This window comes from Eulemur rufifrons, chromosome 7 (assembly GCF_041146395.1).
Source record: "Eulemur rufifrons isolate Redbay chromosome 7, OSU_ERuf_1, whole genome shotgun sequence".
Lineage (NCBI taxonomy): Eukaryota > Metazoa > Chordata > Mammalia > Primates > Lemuridae > Eulemur > Eulemur rufifrons.
Window position 1 is genome coordinate 28,065,724 of NC_090989.1, and position 20,643 is coordinate 28,086,366.

Below are 20,643 nucleotides of genomic sequence, written 5' to 3' on the forward strand. Positions count from 1 at the left end.
AACCAAAAGAGCATGGTATTGGCACAAAAACAGAGACATAAACCAATGTAACAGAACAGAGAACCCAAATATAAAACCATCTACATATAGCCAACTGATTTTTGACAAAGCAGATGATAACATTCACTGGGGAAAAGAAGCCCTATTCAATAAATGGTGCTGGGAAAATTGGATTCAGCAATCCCACTACTGGGTATCTACCCAAAGGAAAAGAAGTAACTTTATCAAAAAGACGCCTGAACTCAAATGATTATTACAGCACAATTTACGATTGCAAAGATGTGGAAACAACCCAAGTGTCCATCAATACATGAGTGGATTAACAAAATGTGGTATATGTATACCATGGAGCTCTACTCAGTCATAAGGAGGGATGAAAAGATGCCTTTTACAGCAATTTGGATGGAACCGGGGACCACTATTCTAAGAGAAGTATCTAAAGAATGGAGAAACAAATACCACGTGCTCTCTCTAATAAATTGGGAGTAACCGAGGGGCACACATGTGCACAGAGGGAAGTAAAAGTCATTGGAAATCAAGCAGGGGGACAGGAGAGGAGTAGAGGAGCAAAAATCTACCTAACAGGTACAGTGAACACTATCTGGGTGATGGGCACACTTACAGCCTTGACTCAAGCATTACAAAAGCTATCCATGTAACAAAAACATTTGTACCCCCTTAATATTTTGAAATTTAAAAAGACCCTCTAGAGGGAAGGATCTACAACAAACACAGGACATGTTTGTACTTTAGGGAAGGACTAAATTCATCTTAAGCTGGAATCAAACCCCTACCTAGCTAAATTCCCATTGTACTGAAATGATTTGCCCTCAGTCTATCTGCAAAAGAGAGGAAAGGGAAAATCCTGTCTGAGGGAAAATAACATCAACCTCTCTCTATGGTTCTGGCATGTAAAATAAATATGAGACATATAGTAAAGCTGGAAAATGTAACTGAAAATAAACAGATAAATATAAGAACTCCCCCCACAATGTCACTGGAACAAATGGATGGATAAAAGCTTTAAAATAACTATCAAGAATAAATTTAAATAAAGGAGAATAAATGATGGGAAAAAAATGAAAGAAAAGACTGAGAATTTCAAAATATAATTAGAATCAATATAAAAATCAAATGTAATTTCTAGAACTGAAAAACATGTGAGTTAAAAAAATTCATGGAATGTGTTTAATAGCTGATTGGACACAGTAAAGATATTATTAGTGAACCAAAAGAATATGACGGTTTAAAGCAATAGTAATAATTCTTACTTCTGCAGTTCCTAATGTATTATGTGTACAATATACGACAACAATAGTTCAAGGACAGGAGTGGTAAATGGAATAAAAAGTACTTTGAGATTCTTGCACTCTTCAAGACATGATAAAAGGACTAATTGTAATAAGTCAAAGGTACACGTTAAAGTCACTAAGACAGCCACTAAAAAAAGAAAAGGGGTTTTAACTGCAAAAAATGAGAAATATAAAATGGATGAAAATATTAATTGATCTAAAGGGAAGAAAGAATGTAAAAAATAAATTAGGTAAGTTTTCTAAAAAGCAAGAGGGTAGACAAATTCATGTATTGGTCTATACCTATAGCTATATTTAATGCAAATTGACTAAAGATTTCAAATAAAAGACAAATATTATCAAACTGCATTTAAACATAAACCCAACTATATACTATTTGCAAGAGACACTTCAAATATAAGAACATAAGTGGGTGAAGAGATAAAGGATAGAAAAAATATACCAAGCATATACTAACAAAAGAAAGCTGGAGCTACTCTATTAATATCAGGCAAAGCAGGGCTGGAACTAGGGTAAGGCAAGCAAGTGCAAGTGACAGGAGAGTGAGTGCCTCCGAAAGGGTGAGGCATCTAGGATACAAAATTTAATGAGGCACTTACTCTCAGGGTCCTGAAAGTGCAGAATCAGTACCAGAGAGTAAGATTCTCCTTAAATTTTGCTCTGTAGTTTTGGCCCTGTGACAAAGTAGACTCTAAAACAAGATGTAGTATTAAACATAAAAAAGGAATATTTCATGATGATAAAAGGATAATAACCTAAACTTTGTATGTGCCTAAAAACAGAGCTTCAAAATATATAAAGTAAAAATTCACATAGCTTAAATACACACACACACAAAATTGGTAGAATCTGAAACGATAGATGGATATTTTAATACACCACTCTCAATGATAGGACAACAATAAGAACAAAATTAGGATATACAGCTTTAAACTACATCTAAATGATATTTTCAAAATACTGCACCCAGCAACTGCAGCATACACAGTTTTACATAGACATGGAATATTTACCAAAACAATATATTTTAGACAATAAAGGAAGTCTGAATACATTTCAAAGGATTAAAATCATATAAATGTATGTTGTCCAAAGATAGCAGAATTATACTAGAAATCATAACGAAAAGGTTACTAGGAAATCCCCAAATTTGGGGAAATTAAGAAGCATACTTCTAAATAACCAATGGTTCCAAGATGAAAAAAGAATGGAAATAAGAAAATACAGTAAAACTAACATGTTTAAATTAAAATTAAATGGACATATAATGCTCTTCAAATCTATTGTTTAGGCTTCATTCAAAGTGGTATTTATATCTAATTAATAATATATGCTCTAAACCTTTTTTATTTTTGAGATGGGATCTCTTTAGGTTGCCCAGGCTGGTCTCAAATTCCTAGGCTCAAGTGATCCTCCTGCCTCAGCCTCCTGAGAGGCTGGGACTACAGCCATAAGCAACCAGGCCCAGCTTAAACCTTACTTAACAATGAGGCTTAGAAATATCTTCATACCACAGAACAAATGAATTACATTTTTTGCTATAGCTGCATATTACTCCACTATTTAATAGAGCCATAAATGGTTGATAAGGTAATTTTCACTTATTTTTTTTTGAGAAAGAGTCTTACCATGAGCAATAAGATATGTACTTTTATAAGAATATCTGTAAATTCCTAGCAGTACAATGTTTAAAATTTCTGGTGTTCTTCTGCCTAGTTCTCATGTATAGCAAATTTTGCTTTGCTTTTCATAACTTTATTGAGGTATAATTTACATATAATAAAATGCACCCATTTTAAGTGTACAATCTGATGAGTTTGACACAGATATATATATATATATATATATATATTTATATATGTGTATATTTAAAGGAGATATATACCTTGTAAATACCACCCACAACAGTTAAGATATAGAACATTTGTATCACAGCAAAAAATCCCTGTGCCCCTCCCCAATCAATTACCTCGCCAAATCACAGAAATCTCTGCCCTGCTTTCTGTCACTGTGTATTAGATTTTTCATTTCTAGAATTTCCTATAAATAGAATCATAGAGTATGAACACTTTTGTGCCTAGATTATGTTGCTCAGCTCAGAATAATGTTGTTTGTATCAGTAAATTTCTTTATATTGCTGAGTAGTACTCTGTCATATGGATATAACACAATTTGCCTCTCCATTCACCTGCTAAATTTGGATTGTTTCTGTTTGGATGCTACTATGAATAGAGCTGCCCAAATCATTCCTTATAATTCTTTGTATGGACATCTTTTAATATTTCTTATGCACAATTGTATTATAAAATTATTTATTCACTCAACTGTTGATGGATTTATAGTTGTTTCTAGTTTGGGACTATTATAAGAAAAACTGCTACACATATTCTTTCACAATCATTTTGTGGATATGTTTTATATCTCTTGCTTAAAAACCAAGCAGAATTGCTAAGTCATATGGGAAATGTATATATAACCATATGATAAACTGTCAAATTGTTTTTGCAAAATCAATGTACCATTTTACATTACTATCAGTAACATATGGGAGGTCCAGTTGCTCCACATCCATGCCAACACTTAGTGAGTCAATTTTTAAATTTTAGCCATTGTAGTGGATGTGTACTGGTTTTAATTTCTATGTCCCTGGTGATAAGTGTCTTTCCATGTGTTTATTGGCTATCAATATATTTTCTTCTATGAAATGTCTGTTACAATTTTATAATCATTTTAAATAGTTATTTTGGTTATATTATATAGCTGTAAGTTACTCACATATCCTATATCTTTTATCAGATACATGCATTATCAATACATTTTCTCAGTTTATGAGTTGACTTTTCATTGTTTAATGGTATCTTTTTAAGAATAGAAGTTTTTGATGTCGATGACATTCTATTTATCCATTTTTTTTATGATCCATGTTTTCTATATCTTATCTAGGGAAGCTCTGCCAAGAAGGCCACAAATATTTTCTCTGATGCTTTGTTTCACAAAGTTTATAGTTTGAGCCTTTACATTTAGGTCTATGATTGATTTCAAGTTAATATTTGTGTATGGTGAGAGATAAAGGTATTCAAATATTCTGGAGATTTCTGGTGTTCTGCATAGCTCTCACATCTCCACAACCCTTTCCTGCAATTTTTGCCTCCCTCCACAGATTCCCTGAACTCTGATATCTGTTTCCTCAACACAGTAAGGCCATGTGCTCTACTTGGGAGTTCCTTCTCTACACTGAAGTCTTGAAAGTGTCTCTGAATAGAAATCCAGGAAAATTATAGAATTTACCTCATTTTTTTCCCTTTTCTCATGGATCATAGTCCTTCTCTGAATATTTTCCAAGGTATCAAACCATTGTTTCATCTATTTTTCATCTCTTTTTGGCAAAAGGGTAATTCCATTCATTCTAGTCATAGATGTAAATGCAAGTCTATGTACTCTGCCTTTTAATCAATATTATCCTTTCAAAATGTGTGGCACAAACAGATCTACTGTGAGCAACTACAGACACACTCACCAGCACTAGTTATCATTATTTCAATATTTTTACAGTTGGATAATAGTTTCCTAGGGCTATCATAACAAAGTACTGCAAACTGGATGTCTTTAAAACAACAGAAATTTATTGTCTCATGGTTTTGGAGACTAGAAGTCTAAAATCAACATGTCACCTGAGCATGTTCCCTCTGAAACCTGTAGGAGAATCCTTTCTTGACTCTTCCTAACTTCTGCTGCTTTGTTCACAAGCTTTGGTGTTCCTTGGCTTGCAGCTACATAACTTCAATTTCTGCCTTTGTCCTCACAGGGCATTCTTCTTGTGTTTCTGTGCCTGTACATGACATTTGTCTTATAAGGACACTAGTAATATCGGATTAAAAGACCACTCTATTGCTGTGTGACATCATATTGTCTAATTACATGTGCAACAACCCTATTTCCAAATAAGGTCACATTCTGAGGTACCGCGGTTAGGACTTCGACGCACCTTTTTTGGGGGGTTGAGGGGAGGAAACAGAAATCAATTGACAGGCATGGCTAAAAAATGACATGTTATTATTTTGATTTACAATTATTTAGATCGATTAAGGCAGAGTTTCTTTTCAGGTTTATTGGACATTTTTATTTTATTCTTTGTTTATTGCCTATTCATACTCTTTCTGATTTTTCAATTGAGTTATAAATCTTTATACTTTGAAGAAACTTTCTGTAAAGAAAGGTAATCTTTTGTACATCACATATGTTTGATATTTCTTCAGTTTGTCATTTGACTTCATATATATTCAAATAAGTAATTCTGCCTTCTAGATAATTTTAAATTTTCTATAATCAAATTTATCTCTTTAGTTTTGATGCATTTCTTTTTAGGTTTTAAGTCTTAATTTACAATGTCTCTTCCACACCCAAGTTAATGAATAAAACTACCTGCACTTTTTGAATTAAATCTTTTATCCATCTGGAATTTATTTTGGGGTTAAGGTGTAACATCCCTTTTTACATTTATTGTTATAAATAACTAATTGCCACATTACATTTATTGAATAATACAACTCCTGCAGGTACCACTGCACCCAGCTTTTATATGTCATTTGTTTTAACATATAAAAGGACTATTCTCTCATTAAATTCTTATTCTTAAATATTACAAATGAGTTGTACTGTCACTTTGTCAAGTAGTAAAATATCCTTCTGGCATGAATTTAAACATGTAGAGAACAGTATCTTTAAAATAATAAACCCCTAGTGCACAAATTATGGTTGCCAAATACCATACTCTAATAAAAGTAAGTAAAGTGCTTTAGAGATGTGGCTATTACACGTACGAGGCAAAAAAAAAAAAAAAAAAAAAGATCCTGAGGCATCTTTTCAGAGCAGGTAGCAAGGAAGTAAAAGCCTACTACAGTTGTGTCAAAAGCACTCATGAGTGAATGCTGAAGAGGATGCCGTTGGCCAAAGTTGGAACAATCTGATAATAAAGAAGGATAATAACTGCAATGGAATGGAACATACAACACCAAACAATAACAACAACTGTAACAACCACAGCTGTAACAACAACTGTAACAACAAATTAATTGGTCATCATTGGAGGATGACAGCAGTCCAATTGATTATTTTTAAAAATAGAAAACAAAGATAATGAATTAAGGATTCACCTTGCCTTTTCTACATAAACGGTACCACTGGGTAATCAAATAGTAAATGAGAAAAGTTCCTCTTTATAAATATATTCCAGATAATAAAGAATAAAAAATATAATAAGAATATCATTATTTTATAATGCTTAATGAATTAATAAATTGGGAATTAATCATGAAAAGAGAGAAATTAGATGAGCACACATGTGCACAGAGAGAAGTAAAAATTAACGGAAATCAAGCAGGGGACACAGGGAAGATGGGATGGGTGAAAACTTAACGGATACTATGGATAGTCTCTGGGTGACAGCACGCTTATAATCATTACTCAAGCATTATAAAAGCGATCCATGTAAACAAAAGGATTTGTACTCCTGTAATACCCTGAAATTTTAAAAAAAAGAAAGCAATTGGACTTTTGCCTCCTAATGGAAAAACATGACCAACGACAAAAAAGAAAAAAGAGCCTAATTAGATCAGATCTCCATATTCAACTACCAATTTATTAAATACACAAAAGAGACAAACACACTGAACTATACCATGGAGACACAATCAGCAAAATCGAGAGTGTAGGAAACTTTGTAGGATAATGATTTGTTTTTAAAAACTGCAAGTTGTGGACATTATTTGGATTCTCATTCAAAGGAGAAAACTGGAAAACAATATAACACTTATGAAACAACTGGAAATTTGAGCACTGATGATTCTTAATAGCAGAAAATAATTTTTAAAATTTGAGTTTGGTAATATTAGTGTGTATATATAAAATCATTACCGTTTAGGAATACCTATTGAAATATATCAGAATAAAATGATATATCTCCTATTTACTAGAAAGTAATAAAAGATGAGGAATGGGTAGACATAAATATAAAATACGATAGCCACTAGTTGATAATTTTTAGTTGGTAATTAATTCTATTTTTGTATATATTTACAATTTTCTATAATAAATTTATTGTTTCCTATCCAAGAATGTTTTGTCTTTTAATTTACTTAAATGTATTGTTATAGTCTTAAAAGAGTTTGAGAGCTTTCTTTCTTTTTTGTCTTTAAATTTACTTCTATGGATTTTATTGTTTGTGTGCTATTGTAAATGGAATCTTTCTTGCCACACTTTTTCTAATTGGTTATTATTTGCATATAGGAATATTATTTTTGTACAATATTATTGAAGTGACCCCCTATTTAATTCTTACTGCATCTCAGTTATTTTAGTTTATTGATTTTTTCCTTTATATACAATAATATAATTAGAAAATGAATAAATTTCCCTCTTTATTCTTTTCCCAAATTCATACCCAGTATTTTGTTCTCTTGTCCTGGCTGCTAATTTCAGAGTAATATTATACACATAATAATTATAAATGGACATTATTATTTCATTCTCAATTTTACTGGTAAGGATTCTACCTTTGTTGCTGGTTTGTTGTTTGGGACTTTTTTAAAATCATGTAAGGAAGTATTCACGTGTTCACATGCCTTTAATTTTTATGCTTTGCTTTAATCAGAAACAGATTTTTAAAGGACAATCTGGTATTTTTTAGTTTATTCCCCCTATGGAGATAATAAAAATTAATCCTAAATCTGTTATCTATTGTTTTTAATGCTTCCTTGGATACATTTGCTCCATGAATTTTTAAAATTTAATTTTAAAAGATATGCTTTGGCATTCCTCTATGGAAAACTGAAAAACTGTACATATTTTTATTGTACTCCACTTTTTCTTATCTATAACCTATTCCTTTTTTAAAATAAATTTTTTTGGCCAGGCACGGTGGCTCATGCCTGTAATCCTAGCATTCTGGGAGGCCGAGGCAGGAGGATTGTTTGAGCTCAGGAGTTTGACACCAGCCTGAGCAAGAGTGAGACCCCGGCTCTACTAAAAAGAAAAATTACCCAGGTGTGGTGGTGTGCTCCTGTAGTCCCAGCTACTCAGGAGGCTAAGTCAGGAGGATCACTTGAGCCCAGGAGTTTGATGTTGCTGTGAGCTAGGCTGATGCCACAACACTCTAGCCCAAGTGACAGAGCAAGATTCTGTCAAAACAATAAATAAATATATAAAAATTTAACCGTAAATTTTATTATTTTTTTGGTCCTACAGAAAATTGACTTTTAACCTTGAATATATCTATTTAAGATTCTATTTCTTAAATTCTTCATACAGATAATATTTATTAATATTAACTCCTTGCTAAGAAAAATGAAGAAATAAGTATACACAACATTTCTTCCCATGTTCCTGCCCTCATCCATATTTCACAACCTCAGTGCCTTGACTTTTCCATTTTTTATAACATTACTATAACCCTGAGAAACAACTGGAATAGTCTCACCAGCATTCTTATCTAATATTTCATTGTTCGTCTGATTGTAAGCAAACAAGAAGGGATAAGTGACATCAGTTATTAACCAATTTAGTTGGTTTAGTTAATGAAACTTACCTCACATGACAAAAGGGATTTTGGAGATATGAGATGATCACAGAGTTTGAAATGGAGAGATTATCCTGGATTATCCAGGTAGGTCCAATTAATCACATGACCTCTAAGAATGTGAAGAGGGATGAAAAAAGATATCCTCTGAAAAGGGCCTCAACCACTGTTACCGGCTTTGAAGATGGAGTAACAGGGTCCCTGAGCTAAAGAATGTGGGTGGCCTCAGAAGTTGGGAGTTTACACCCAGCAAGAAAATTGGGACCTCAGTCCTTCCATTGCAAGGACATAAATTCTACCAACAACTCTAATTAGCATTAAAAAAAATCTCCTTTAGGACCTCCAGGAAAGAACACAGCTCTGCCAACAACTTGATTTTATTCCTATCAGACCGTACCAGATTTCTGATATACAGAACTATAAAATAATAGATTTGTGCTTGTTCAAGACAATAAATTTGCAGTAACTTAAGGCAGAAATAGAAAACAATCTGTTTAGATCAATTTTATAATTCTTCCCCTATATTAAAGGCCTTCCACTCTGAGATCGTGTAATCTCTACCTACTTCTTGAACACATCAGGATCCCACATGCAGGGAGAAAGGGGTGGTTGGCAGGGAGAATGGCAGTGATCAATGCCTGCCACAAATGACTAATCCTCTTGATTTGGTTTAAGTCTCTAGTCTTATGTCTCAGACTTCTACCTCATGCTTTATGATCCAGCAGTTTCCAGTCTGTGGGATAGACGATCTTCTGCTTCTATGCCTTGGTAACTCTGTTCCCGCTGCCCAGAACACTCCAGCCCATTACACCTAATATTCAAGAAATGAATGCTTGAATTATGCATTCTTCATAAGAATCTTGCTGAATAGCAATTATAGACACACACCTTTTATACTTCACATTACGAAAGACTTAAAAAGTACACAAAAATAGAGAGAATATTATAATGAATCCCCATTAGCCATGGTTCAGTTTCAATAATCAACATTTATATCTATATTTTTAAATCAGCTAGAAAGTAGCGATTTATTCCCACAGCTGGCTGATCTCTTGTCAACAGGCATTGTTTGGTTTCTACCTAAGGTAAGGAAATAGATTTAGTTCTCCAGCATTTTAGGTCTTGTGAATTTTAAGAGCAATAATGACAAAGCCACTCTCAGAAGCAGCCATTAAGTACTAGCGGTGACCAAGATAGGAGAAAAATCCTATCACAGACTAGAACCTGAAAAACATTTCATAAGTGTCCGAAATGGCCACCATATGGTATAGGACTTGCTTAGCAGGGGCAATTCTAGCCACTTAAGACTTAATTCAAAAGAAAGGGTTTTGTTTTTGTTTTGTTTATATTTAATGACCCACTTCAGTGTTAGCAATAGAGAAAATGTGTCCCTGCTGTTTTACATAAATCGCACTGATCGCAGAATGCTTGAATTCATTTAACCCAAAACAAAAACAGAGGAGCGAGGATCCTTTCAGAGTTTCAGGGCTGTTCATTCCCAGGGCGATGAGTAAGACCCGACCTTTCTTTGCCCGGGCACTGCAGGAAGGGCCCTTCCACTGAGGAGGAGAGGGAGGTTGGGGGTCGGGGGAACAAGAGGGACTCCATCTTGAATCTAGATCTCAGGCAAAGAAACACTCTAAAAGGAAGAAGAACGAAAGAACACAGGCTCGAACCCTGGGCCTGATTAAAGCCTTGACCAGGAGAACAATAACTAACGGTTCTCACTCTCCCTCTCATTCCCTCCCGCGGGGGAGAGCAAGCCCGAACTACACTTCCCAGAATGGAAAGCGGTGGGGCGGGGCTACAGAAATACCGTCTTTTTACCTCGAGCTAGGTTTGATTATAAACGCCATTCCTTCTCCGTGGCTCTCTTCACCTCAGTCTGATTGGTTCGGCAGTCCGTGCGTGGGCGGGCGAATCGGTCGTCACAGGCAGCGGTTGAATGGAGACTCTCCGCCCCGCTACCTGGTGGTAGATGAAGTCCTTGCTCGGGTCGGAGCAGTAGCTTCTCTCGCTGCATCGGAGAAAGCAGAACTACATTTCCCAGTGGGCAGCGGGAATGCCGGGCGGCGTGGGGGCGGGCCTCACGTCTGGTACAGTCATCCCAAGCCTTTTCGGTGGGACTGTGATGGCCGGAGAGATGACGATCTTAGGTTAGTGCCCGGGGGTCTCTGTTACTGTCGCCGGCGTCGAGGCGGTCTGAGGAGGCGGCTTGGGCGGGGGTGGTTGTCTCACTTCGTGGATTCTGTTGGCGCAGCAGGAGGGGAGTCGGAAAGGTGACTTAGAGGCGGTTTCTGGCTATTCGGAGCGGATGGGGTTGGGGCCGCCTCTAGGAGGGCCCAGGCCCAACTAGGCCTAGGTAGGGCCTACGGTGACCAGTTGCGTACATCCGTGGGACGTTGGGCTTAGGGAAGCGTTCTTTGTACAGAACCTCGGTTTTGAATTGCTGGGTGAATTGGGGCCTTTGGAAGGCTACAAGAATGAACACCTCCAGGACCCCTTTGTGGAGGAAGGGGGAAGAGCAGCGGCAGCATCTGGAGCTGTATACTCGGGGGATGCTGAATTTGGAGGGATTCAGGCCTCTTTGATGTATAGCCCAATGCGCTTCCCACCATACGGGGCTGGGAATTACCCTCCCCTGCCTAGAAGGTGATGAAGCACTTCTGAAATTTGGTCCGTAGGTGCAAGAGAAAAGTGGTATGGCGACACTTGGTTTCATGTCTTTGAGTTGTGTGTTGATGAAGATGAGCTAACAATTACAAATTTACATTTTGGGTCACATGTAACATGAGTGGACACAGGTGTATAGCACAGCCTCCTGAAACCAAATACAAGATTAATTCTAAATTAATTGGTGGCATCTTTCTTCACTTGTGTTTACAATTTGTATGTCATTTGTTCCTATTCGGTTTTTTTTTTTTCCTTTAATTGATATTTGTTGAGCATCTGCTATTCCTGGCGTGGGAGATACAACAGTAAACTAAACCTGTCTACAAGGAGCTTGCAGATATATTGCCATTAGGCGATGTGCGCTGCTTCTCCCCTAATTATTACCTCAACAAGAAGCATGTCCTTAGTTCATACTTAAATACATAAAAAGTTAACTGTGTTCTGTTATGAAGTGATAGTTTAATACTTAAGCAATTTTCAAAATTATTTTATACAATTTACCCATTTAATCCTTTTGAAAGGGAAAAGGAGGTGAAATACAAAAATGAAGAGTTTTAGCCTTACAATAACAAATTTTGTTGTGTAAACAGTAATGAGTTTCTTTTTATTAATGATAATGATAATTTACAAAGTCATAAGTTCCAAATATCAGTTGATCAATAAAATTGGATCGTATCCAGCTTTTAGTCCAGATAAATGGTGTTTCCTGTCAGCATCAGCACAATTATCAAAGTATTTTTACATTTTATTCCTTTTTTCACCCATTAATGAACTACACAAACATATAGTTACAGAGTTTTGTGGGGGTTTTGTCATTACTTCATTTTTAGTTGTATTATAACTAATTTTCACTATGAAAAACTTGATGTCTGAGACAAATGTTATTCTATAAAAAACATTTTGAGATTTGTGTTTTTAGTTTTGTTTCAAAGAATGACATTAAAGGAGCTTTACTATAGTGATTTAAAATATTGTACTAGTTTGTTAAGCTATATCTTTTAATTTGCCTGTATTTCAGGATCAGCTGTTTTGACTCTCTTGTTGGCTGGCTATTTGGCACAACAGTATTTACCGTTGCCTACTCCTAAAGTGATTGGTATTGACCTTGGCACCACCTATTGTTCCGTTGGGGTGTTTTTTCCTGGTACAGGAAAAGTAAAGGTGATTCCAGATGAAAATGGGCATATCAGCATACCCAGCATGGTGTCTTTTACTGACAGTGATGTATATGTGGGACATGAAAGCTTAGAGCTGGCAGATTCAGATCCTCAAAACACAATATATGATGCCAAGAGATTCATAGGCAAGATTTTTACCCCCGAGGAGCTGGAGGCTGAAATTGGTAGATACCCATTTAAGGTAAGTGATTAATCTAAAATCTATTTTAATGCTACTGTATTGTTTAAATTAATGCTTTGGCTTCACATTACAAAGCATTCTATCTCAACTAGCTTAATCTACATGGAAGTTATATTATCTCACATAACAAGAAATTTCACAGCAGCCCTGTGAATTAATTCAGAACTCCATAATGCTATCAAGAACTTAAGGTCTTACTGTGTTCTTGCTCTCCCATCCTGAGAGTGTCTATTTAGCTCTTTCGAGGTAGTAGGAAGGTTGATGAAGCCCCATATACTATAGATACATAGACATTCTGTGTGTATATGTGTACATATTAGTATACATAAAAGAGATCATACCAGGTATGCTATTTTATGACTTATTTGAAACTCAACAATATGCCATGGACAATTAGTTAATAGGTTCACATCATATCTTTAATGATCTCCTGGAATGACTGTTCCATTAATTAATTGACTAGTCTCTATCATTGTACCTTTTTTTACTGGTTTTCCCTAATGTTGGAGGTTCAAGGAATATCCTTATACACGTATCTTTGTACACTTCTCTGAAATTTTCCTAACTTGAATTCTAGAAGTAGAATTGCTAGGTCAAATGTGTACGTGTTTTTTAAGGCTTTTGATTTATGTTGCCAAGTTGTGCCTATATCTTCGCTAGTTATTGTTTTTTAACCTTTGCCAGTTAGACTAGTGAAAAGCAGTATCTTGTATTAATTTTCATTCCTTTGATTTCTAGTGAAATCAGAGTTTGTAGAAATTTATGAGTATTTTAATTTTCTTTAGTGATCCATTTTTCATTCCTCGTCCAATTTTCTTTTGGTGTCTTTCTCTTTTCCTTAATGACTATAAAATACCTTTGTTATACGTTTTTGTTATTTTCCCCTTACTATTTTTTAACTGATGATATATAATTTTATTTTAGAGCTATCAAAGTTTTAAATTTTTATGTCATAAAATGATCTCTTAATAATTTTTTTAAATTGGTTTTAGAATCTTACTGTGCTTACTGTGACCTTTCCCATCCTATACACTTGCTGTTGTTTTTTCTCTGATCCTTTTATGGAAGTATTTGTTGGCTTCGGTTTTACTTTTTTTTTTTCTTTTATACATTTAGACCTTTTTTCCATGTAGGGTTTTTCTTGTAAGGTATGAAGTGGGATTCTAAATGAATTAGTTTAAAAATAGACAGTTATATCAGTGCTGCTTATTGAATGACCCTATTTGTAAAAATTCTCAAATTTTTATCAGTTTTCAAAGGAGAAAGAAATTTGCTCCCTGTGTTTCTTAGGTTTATTACTTTGTTCTTTTTTAAGCTTTTTTCTTGGGATTCTTTACTGATTTCCAATCTCTATGTAATGATAAAATCATCTCTTGCTATACATTTTCTCTAAATTACAGCTTTGGGTACATTACTTATTGATCCAAAAGCTATTTTGTTTTACATTTCTAAGTGATCTGATTTTTTTTTATTGTTTATATTTCATCTGATTTTTTTGTCGTTGTTTCTGTTTCATGTGGGTTGTGATGGTTCTGGTGTGTTTGTTCCTCATTTTAGTAGTGTCTATATAACTCATTTATATTTTTTCCATACTGGTGAAATACTTTTTGAAAGACCAGATTTTTTTGATTGAAACCTAATTAAGAGGTCTAGAATGGGGAAACATTCTTATAATTTCAGAGAACAGATTAATTCTCTTTAATATTGACATTAATGCAATCTGTTGGTAAAACTAGGATAGTATGTTTAAAAGTTAATCTAGTTTTTTAAAATGTATACACACATTATCAGGGATAATGAGCTAATGCACAATACATGTTTTCATGGAAATGAGAATGTAAATGATATTTGAGTCTTAGATAAGAACATAATGAAGTACTAAAATTATTCTTGTTAATATGTATTAGAAAATTCTTTTAATTATCTGTTACTTTTAGAAACAAGTAAATTGGAAAAAGAGAAAAGATCCTGAGTTACATACATGATTGAACAACTGTTATTTCTTATTTTTTTCATTCATTCTTTCATTCAACAAATGATATTGAGAATCTTCTCTGTTCTAGTTATGTGCTTAGTGATGAATTTCGTTCTGCTGTTATTGAAAGCAGTAGTGTGGATTCATTTTATAGATTTCAAAGTGTAACATTTAATAAATTCTAATCTTGGTGAATGTACTGGATAGATTACAAATAAATTTAATTTTATAAAGGTAAATGTAAACTTTTATTGAATAAGCCTAGTATGTATATATGTATATAGATACAAACTTTTACACTTTTTTTTTTTCAAATCCTATTTACAGGTTCTAAACAAAAATGGAATGGTTGAGTTTTCTGTGACAAGTAATGAGACCATCACTGTTTCCCCGGAATATGTTGGCTCTCGCCTGTTGTTGAAGCTAAAGGAAATGGCAGAGGAGTATCTTGGAATGCCAGTTGCCAATGCTGTCATTTCCGTACCAGCAGAATTTGATCTAAAACAGAGAAATTCAACAATTAAAGCTGCTCACCTTGCAGGTAACAGCTCCCTTGCCTAACTTGCATTTTTCTCAAAATTTTGTTAGGTTGAACAGCTAATGGAAACGGGGCACACTGTATGGGGGAAGGATATGCTTATAGCCCTGGCTTGGGTGAGGCAAACGCATTTCATCTAACCAAAATGTTTATACCCCATAATATATTGAATTAAAAAAAAATTGTGAGGTTGAAAATCTTCTGTAGTAAGGTTTATTACTGTCTAGACCACCTAACTACAGGCACATAAACAAACAATGTGGTAGGTAAATTAGATTGATTTTTATATAGTTTTATAAATGATAATTATGCAAGCTCTGTAGCACAATGTAAAATGTGTATATAATATAAGCCAGTCAGATAGGTACATAGCAAAGGCTGAGAGAAAACATGGACACATATTAACAGTGAGGTGTTTTTCTTCTAAGCTTTCTTTTATAGTAAGGTAGATAATGTAACGTTTTAAAAGAAAAAATTAGAGGTGGAAGAGAATTCATTTAGCCCCATTCAACAAATATTGAGTGCCTTGGTAAATAAAATGAATAATCTTTATTCTCGTGGACCTTGTGTTCTACTGGAGGGAAACATAGAGTAAGCAGAAAAGTTTAATACAGGATTTTTCACCCTCAGTAATACTGATATTTTGGGCTGGATAATTCTTGGTTGTGGGGGACTGTCCTGTGCCCTACAGAATATTTAGGAGCATTCCCTAGCCTCTACTCACTAAGTCCTAGCAGCACCCTCCATAACCAAGTAGTGATGGTGACAATCAAAGATATCTCCATATATTGCCAGACTTCTCCTGAAGGTAAAATCACTCCTCCTTGAGCACCACTGGTACAGGATATATCAGAAAGTAACATGCTGTGATACAGGAGAACATGGTAAGGGATCAGGATTGCCGGTGGTGGTCAGGGGCTTGGGGGTTGTAGGTTTTAAATAAGGTGATCAGGTAGGCCTCATTGAGAAAGTGACATTTAAGCATATTTGAAGAAAGTAAGGTAGTTAGCCATGTGGACAGATGGAGAAAGTAGGTTGCAGGACGAGGAAATGGCCAGTGCAACAGCCATAAAACGGGAATTTGCTGGTGCGTAAGAGGATAGGAAGTTGGCCAGTCTGGCCAGAGTAGAGCGAATGATAAAGTCAGAGAGCTAAAGGGAAGGGTGTTATGATCTTTGGAAGAATTCTCTAGAATTTGAATGTTGTTATGGCTCCTGATACATAATGGCATATTATTTCCCAGACCACTCACTAAGTATGGCAGTTAGGTTAAAGCATGAATTTTATTCCAGGAAACCTGATATTTTGCCTTTACAGGATAAGCTTATCTCATTAGTTTATAGCATATAATGATTAAAGTTTTATTGCTCATATATTCTCAGGTAGAATATGAATATTAGAAAAGGCAGAGAGATTCATTAAAAATTAAGTATTAATTAATAAAGAACAAAGTAACTTATTCCACTGAACCTGGGCTTTTATTTCTTTATGTTTTTATCTTCTTTCATAATAATTTTAATGATACTGTTTAGAAGAACCTATATTTATTATTTCTATTTCATATTTCTATTGGGTTTGTGACTGCTCCCATTATTACAGTGGAGTTCATGTCATAGAAGACACAAACACACTATGAGGTTGAGTGGGAAGGAATTTCTTCATAGCATCCTCTCAAGAGTTGTTCTTCCCTTCAACCAATCTTGCAGGATTGAAGATCTTGAGAGTAATAAATGAACCCACAGCGGCAGCTATGGCCTATGGTCTCCACAAGGCTGATGTCTTCTACGTCTTGGTGATAGACTTGGGCGGAGGAACTCTAGATGTGTCATTACTAAATAAACAAGGAGGAATGTTTCTAACCCGAGCAATGTCTGGTAAGAAAAATTCAAGGAGAGTTTAAAGAGGTTCAGGCAGTGCTTTCCTTAACATATTTAATATGTAGGACATTTTTTTTCTAGAATTGGGCATCCTATAAGTCAAATAAATGGATTGCCAGTTACAGCTCACTGAGCCCATAGGACTTTTCATGGTGATGGTGAAGGAAGGGAACAGAGAGAAGAAAAACAGCTTTAAAATGAACAGTGATCAATGTATTTCCTTTGATACTATGTTTTATAAAGTGGATGTCTTTAGAAACTCTAATTTTAGTGTTCCCTAGGAAATGATAGGCTTTGCATTCTAAATCTTTTTTAAAGATTTTTGTCTTAGGTTAAAGAATTAAACCTGTTTGAAAAGTTGAGATGTAAGTTATAGTGTGTCTTAACCTCTGCATTTTGCTTTCTCTTATTCAGACACTTTTAAACCAAGCTAAATGCTGGGGATTTTTATTACATTATATTTTTCCTTTGAAATAATTTTTGTTTTACTTTATCTTTTTTTTTTTTTTTTTTTTTTGAGACAGAGTCTGACTCTGTTTGCCCAGACTGGAGTGCAGTGGCACGATCATAGCTCACTGCAGCTGCAAACTGGTCTCAAATGATCCTTCTTCCTCAGCCTCCAGAGTAGCTGGGACTATAGGTGTGTGCCACCATGCCCAGCTAATTATTTCTATTTTTTGTAGAGATGGAGTCTCACTATGTTGCCCAGGCTGGTCTCGAACTCCTGGCCTCAAGTGATCCTCCCACCTCAGCCTCCCATAGTGCTGGGATTATAGGCATGAGCACTGTGCGTGGCCTGAAATCATTTTTCTACTTTTCAGTTCTTAATCATGCAAGCAAAAGAATGAAAGAATAAAAAGATAAAATGCCTACTTTTTAATTATAGAAAGCACTTTCTTCTGTTGAGAATGACTTTTAGTATTTTTAAATAGCTATTTACAGGACAAATCTGTGTTCCCAATCTCTATTTTCTGCAAAATTATTTTATATCATTAAGAGATACTTCTTTTTATATCATTTAAAAATTTTAACCATGATGTGTGCACTGTTTAATAGTATATATTTGGTTTAAAATTATTTTAACCCAGTTATTTTTAATCCATCTTTATATAAAATCTTTTTTCTCCTTTTTTTAAGATAGGGTCTCACTCTTTCACCCAGGCTGAAGTACAGTGGCACAATCAGAGCTCACTGCAACCTCAAACTCTTGGGCTCAAGCAGTATTCCTGCCTCACCCTCCTGAATAGATAGGACTATAGGGACATACCACCATACCTGGCTGATTTTTAAAATTTTTTAGAGATAGGATCTTGCTCTGTTTCCCAGACTGGTCTTGAACTCCTGGCTCAAGCAATCCTCCTGTCTCGGCTTCCCAAAGTGCTGGGATGACTGGCATGAAATAGCATGCCTGCTCCCTAAAATCTTAATAATACATTAAAGAAGGGATTTGTTATTCCCAGAATATAAATTTTATGCCTACATCACACGTGTATTTATATATGCACACATATATATGCATAAATACAATATAAACTTTTTTTTGTTGTTGTTTAGGAAACAATAAACTTGGAGGACAGGACTTCAATCAAAGATTGCTTCAGTACTTGTATAAACAGATCTATCAAGCGTATGGCTTCGTTCCCTCTAGGAAAGAGGAAATCCACAGATTGAGACAAGCTGTGGAAATGGTCAAATTAAATCTGACTCTTCATCAGTCTGCTAAGTTATCAGTATTACTAACAGTGGAGGAAAAGGACAGGAAGGAACCTCAGAGTAGTGATCCTGAACTGCCAAAAGACAGACTTTCCCCAGCAGATGGCCACCATGTGAACAGTGGGTTTGGACCTGGCCTTATTGAAAAGACAAGTGGAGAAAGTCAGGTTTTATTTGAAACAGAAATATCACGGAAGCTCTTTGATACCCTTAATGAAGATCTCTTCCAGAAGATACTCGTCCCCATTCAGCAAGTATTAAAAGAAGGCCATCTGGAAAAGACTGAGATTGATGAGGTGGTTTTAGTTGGGGGCTCTACTCGTATTCCTCGAATCCGCCAAGTCATTCAAGAGTTCTTTGGAAAGGATCCCAACACATCTGTAGACCCTGACCTAGCAGTGGTAACGGGAGTGGCTATCCAAGCAGGGATTGATGGAGGCTCTTGGCCTCTCCAAGTTAGTGCTTTAGAAATTCCCAATAAGCATTTACAAAAAACCAACTTCAACTGAATTCTGGAGGAATGATGATAATTTGTGATCTTGTCTGATGATCTTTTCCCCTTTGTCAGACTACTTCCTCCAAAAAAGAAAGTCTCTATCTAAAATATCTCACAGATTTACCTACATTTAGATATAGGAAAATTTTACGTAGCATTTTATTTTAGGATTATATGTAACCAGATTGATCCTGTTTGATTTTGGAGAGATCCCATTCCAACAAATACTTCTAAAATGAAAGAATTGAGGTAAAACTCTCTTATAAGAGTATAAGTGACTATATTTCCTAGATTCTGGAAGTAGATAACCACAGGCGCTTAACATATTCTGTAAACATTAAATAGTGCCAATTAAAAGATTCCCAGTTCTTACTAAATTGTATTAGCAGGAGCTGGTAATTTCCTTACTTGGTTATCACATGTAACTATTAGTTTGAATTCTACTTGAAGTACAGTATTGGTGTCAAGTATTTACATTGGCTGGGAGATAGCCGTATTATTAATATAAGCTGCATACATAATGTTCAATAACTGCCACATTATCTGACAAATTTTACCTTCACAAATTCAGTATCCTGTTATGTGTCATATTCTCATAATCTGCATTGTCTAGGTTTTTTTATGTATTTAATAAATCAATTTATTTTCTTTCTAAAACAGGTACAGGTTTATTTAAATGTTTTAATACCAGATAGTAGAAATACCTAATTTATATTCTAATTCCTTCATCTCTTATGTATCATTCTGTAGATTGCTATGATTTTGTTGGTTAGAACACATAGGAAATTATTAATTGCATTTTTAAAATGTTTAATGTGACAAAGCCATCATTACTATCTCATTTGTTGTTATCCAAGACCTTTTCAGACATTGCTAAACAGCATTCATTACCTACTGTATTGGTTTTACATTTTTGTTTTCTTTGTTTATATTTTCAGTAAGCCCTAGGGACTTATAGCATGCATTTGAGCTATCAAATGGTGTTTGATTCAGTTTCACTAAAATTTTTTCTCATATTTAATTTTAAATAAGGAAAATGTGTTCAATTGTAAAAACCCTATTATTATTTTCTATTATTTTTAAATAGTTACACTTGGACTATTTTCAGCCATCAGGTTAGTATGCA

The 20,643-nt window shown here is 34.8% G+C and overlaps 1 protein-coding gene across 1 annotated transcript; it reads left to right on the top strand.

The window, feature by feature from the left end:
* The first annotated feature begins 11,017 nt into the window (after nt 1-11,017).
* On the top strand, nt 11,018-20,132 carry HSPA13 (heat shock protein family A (Hsp70) member 13). The gene is made up of 5 exons (XM_069472449.1): nt 11,018-11,042; nt 12,578-12,918; nt 15,221-15,434; nt 17,138-17,305; nt 18,863-20,132. Exons 1-5 carry the CDS (start codon nt 11,018-11,020, stop codon nt 19,528-19,530), a joined length of 1,416 nt encoding a protein of 471 aa, XP_069328550.1. The 3' UTR covers nt 19,531-20,132.
* Nucleotides 20,133-20,643: the final 511 nt, after the last annotated feature.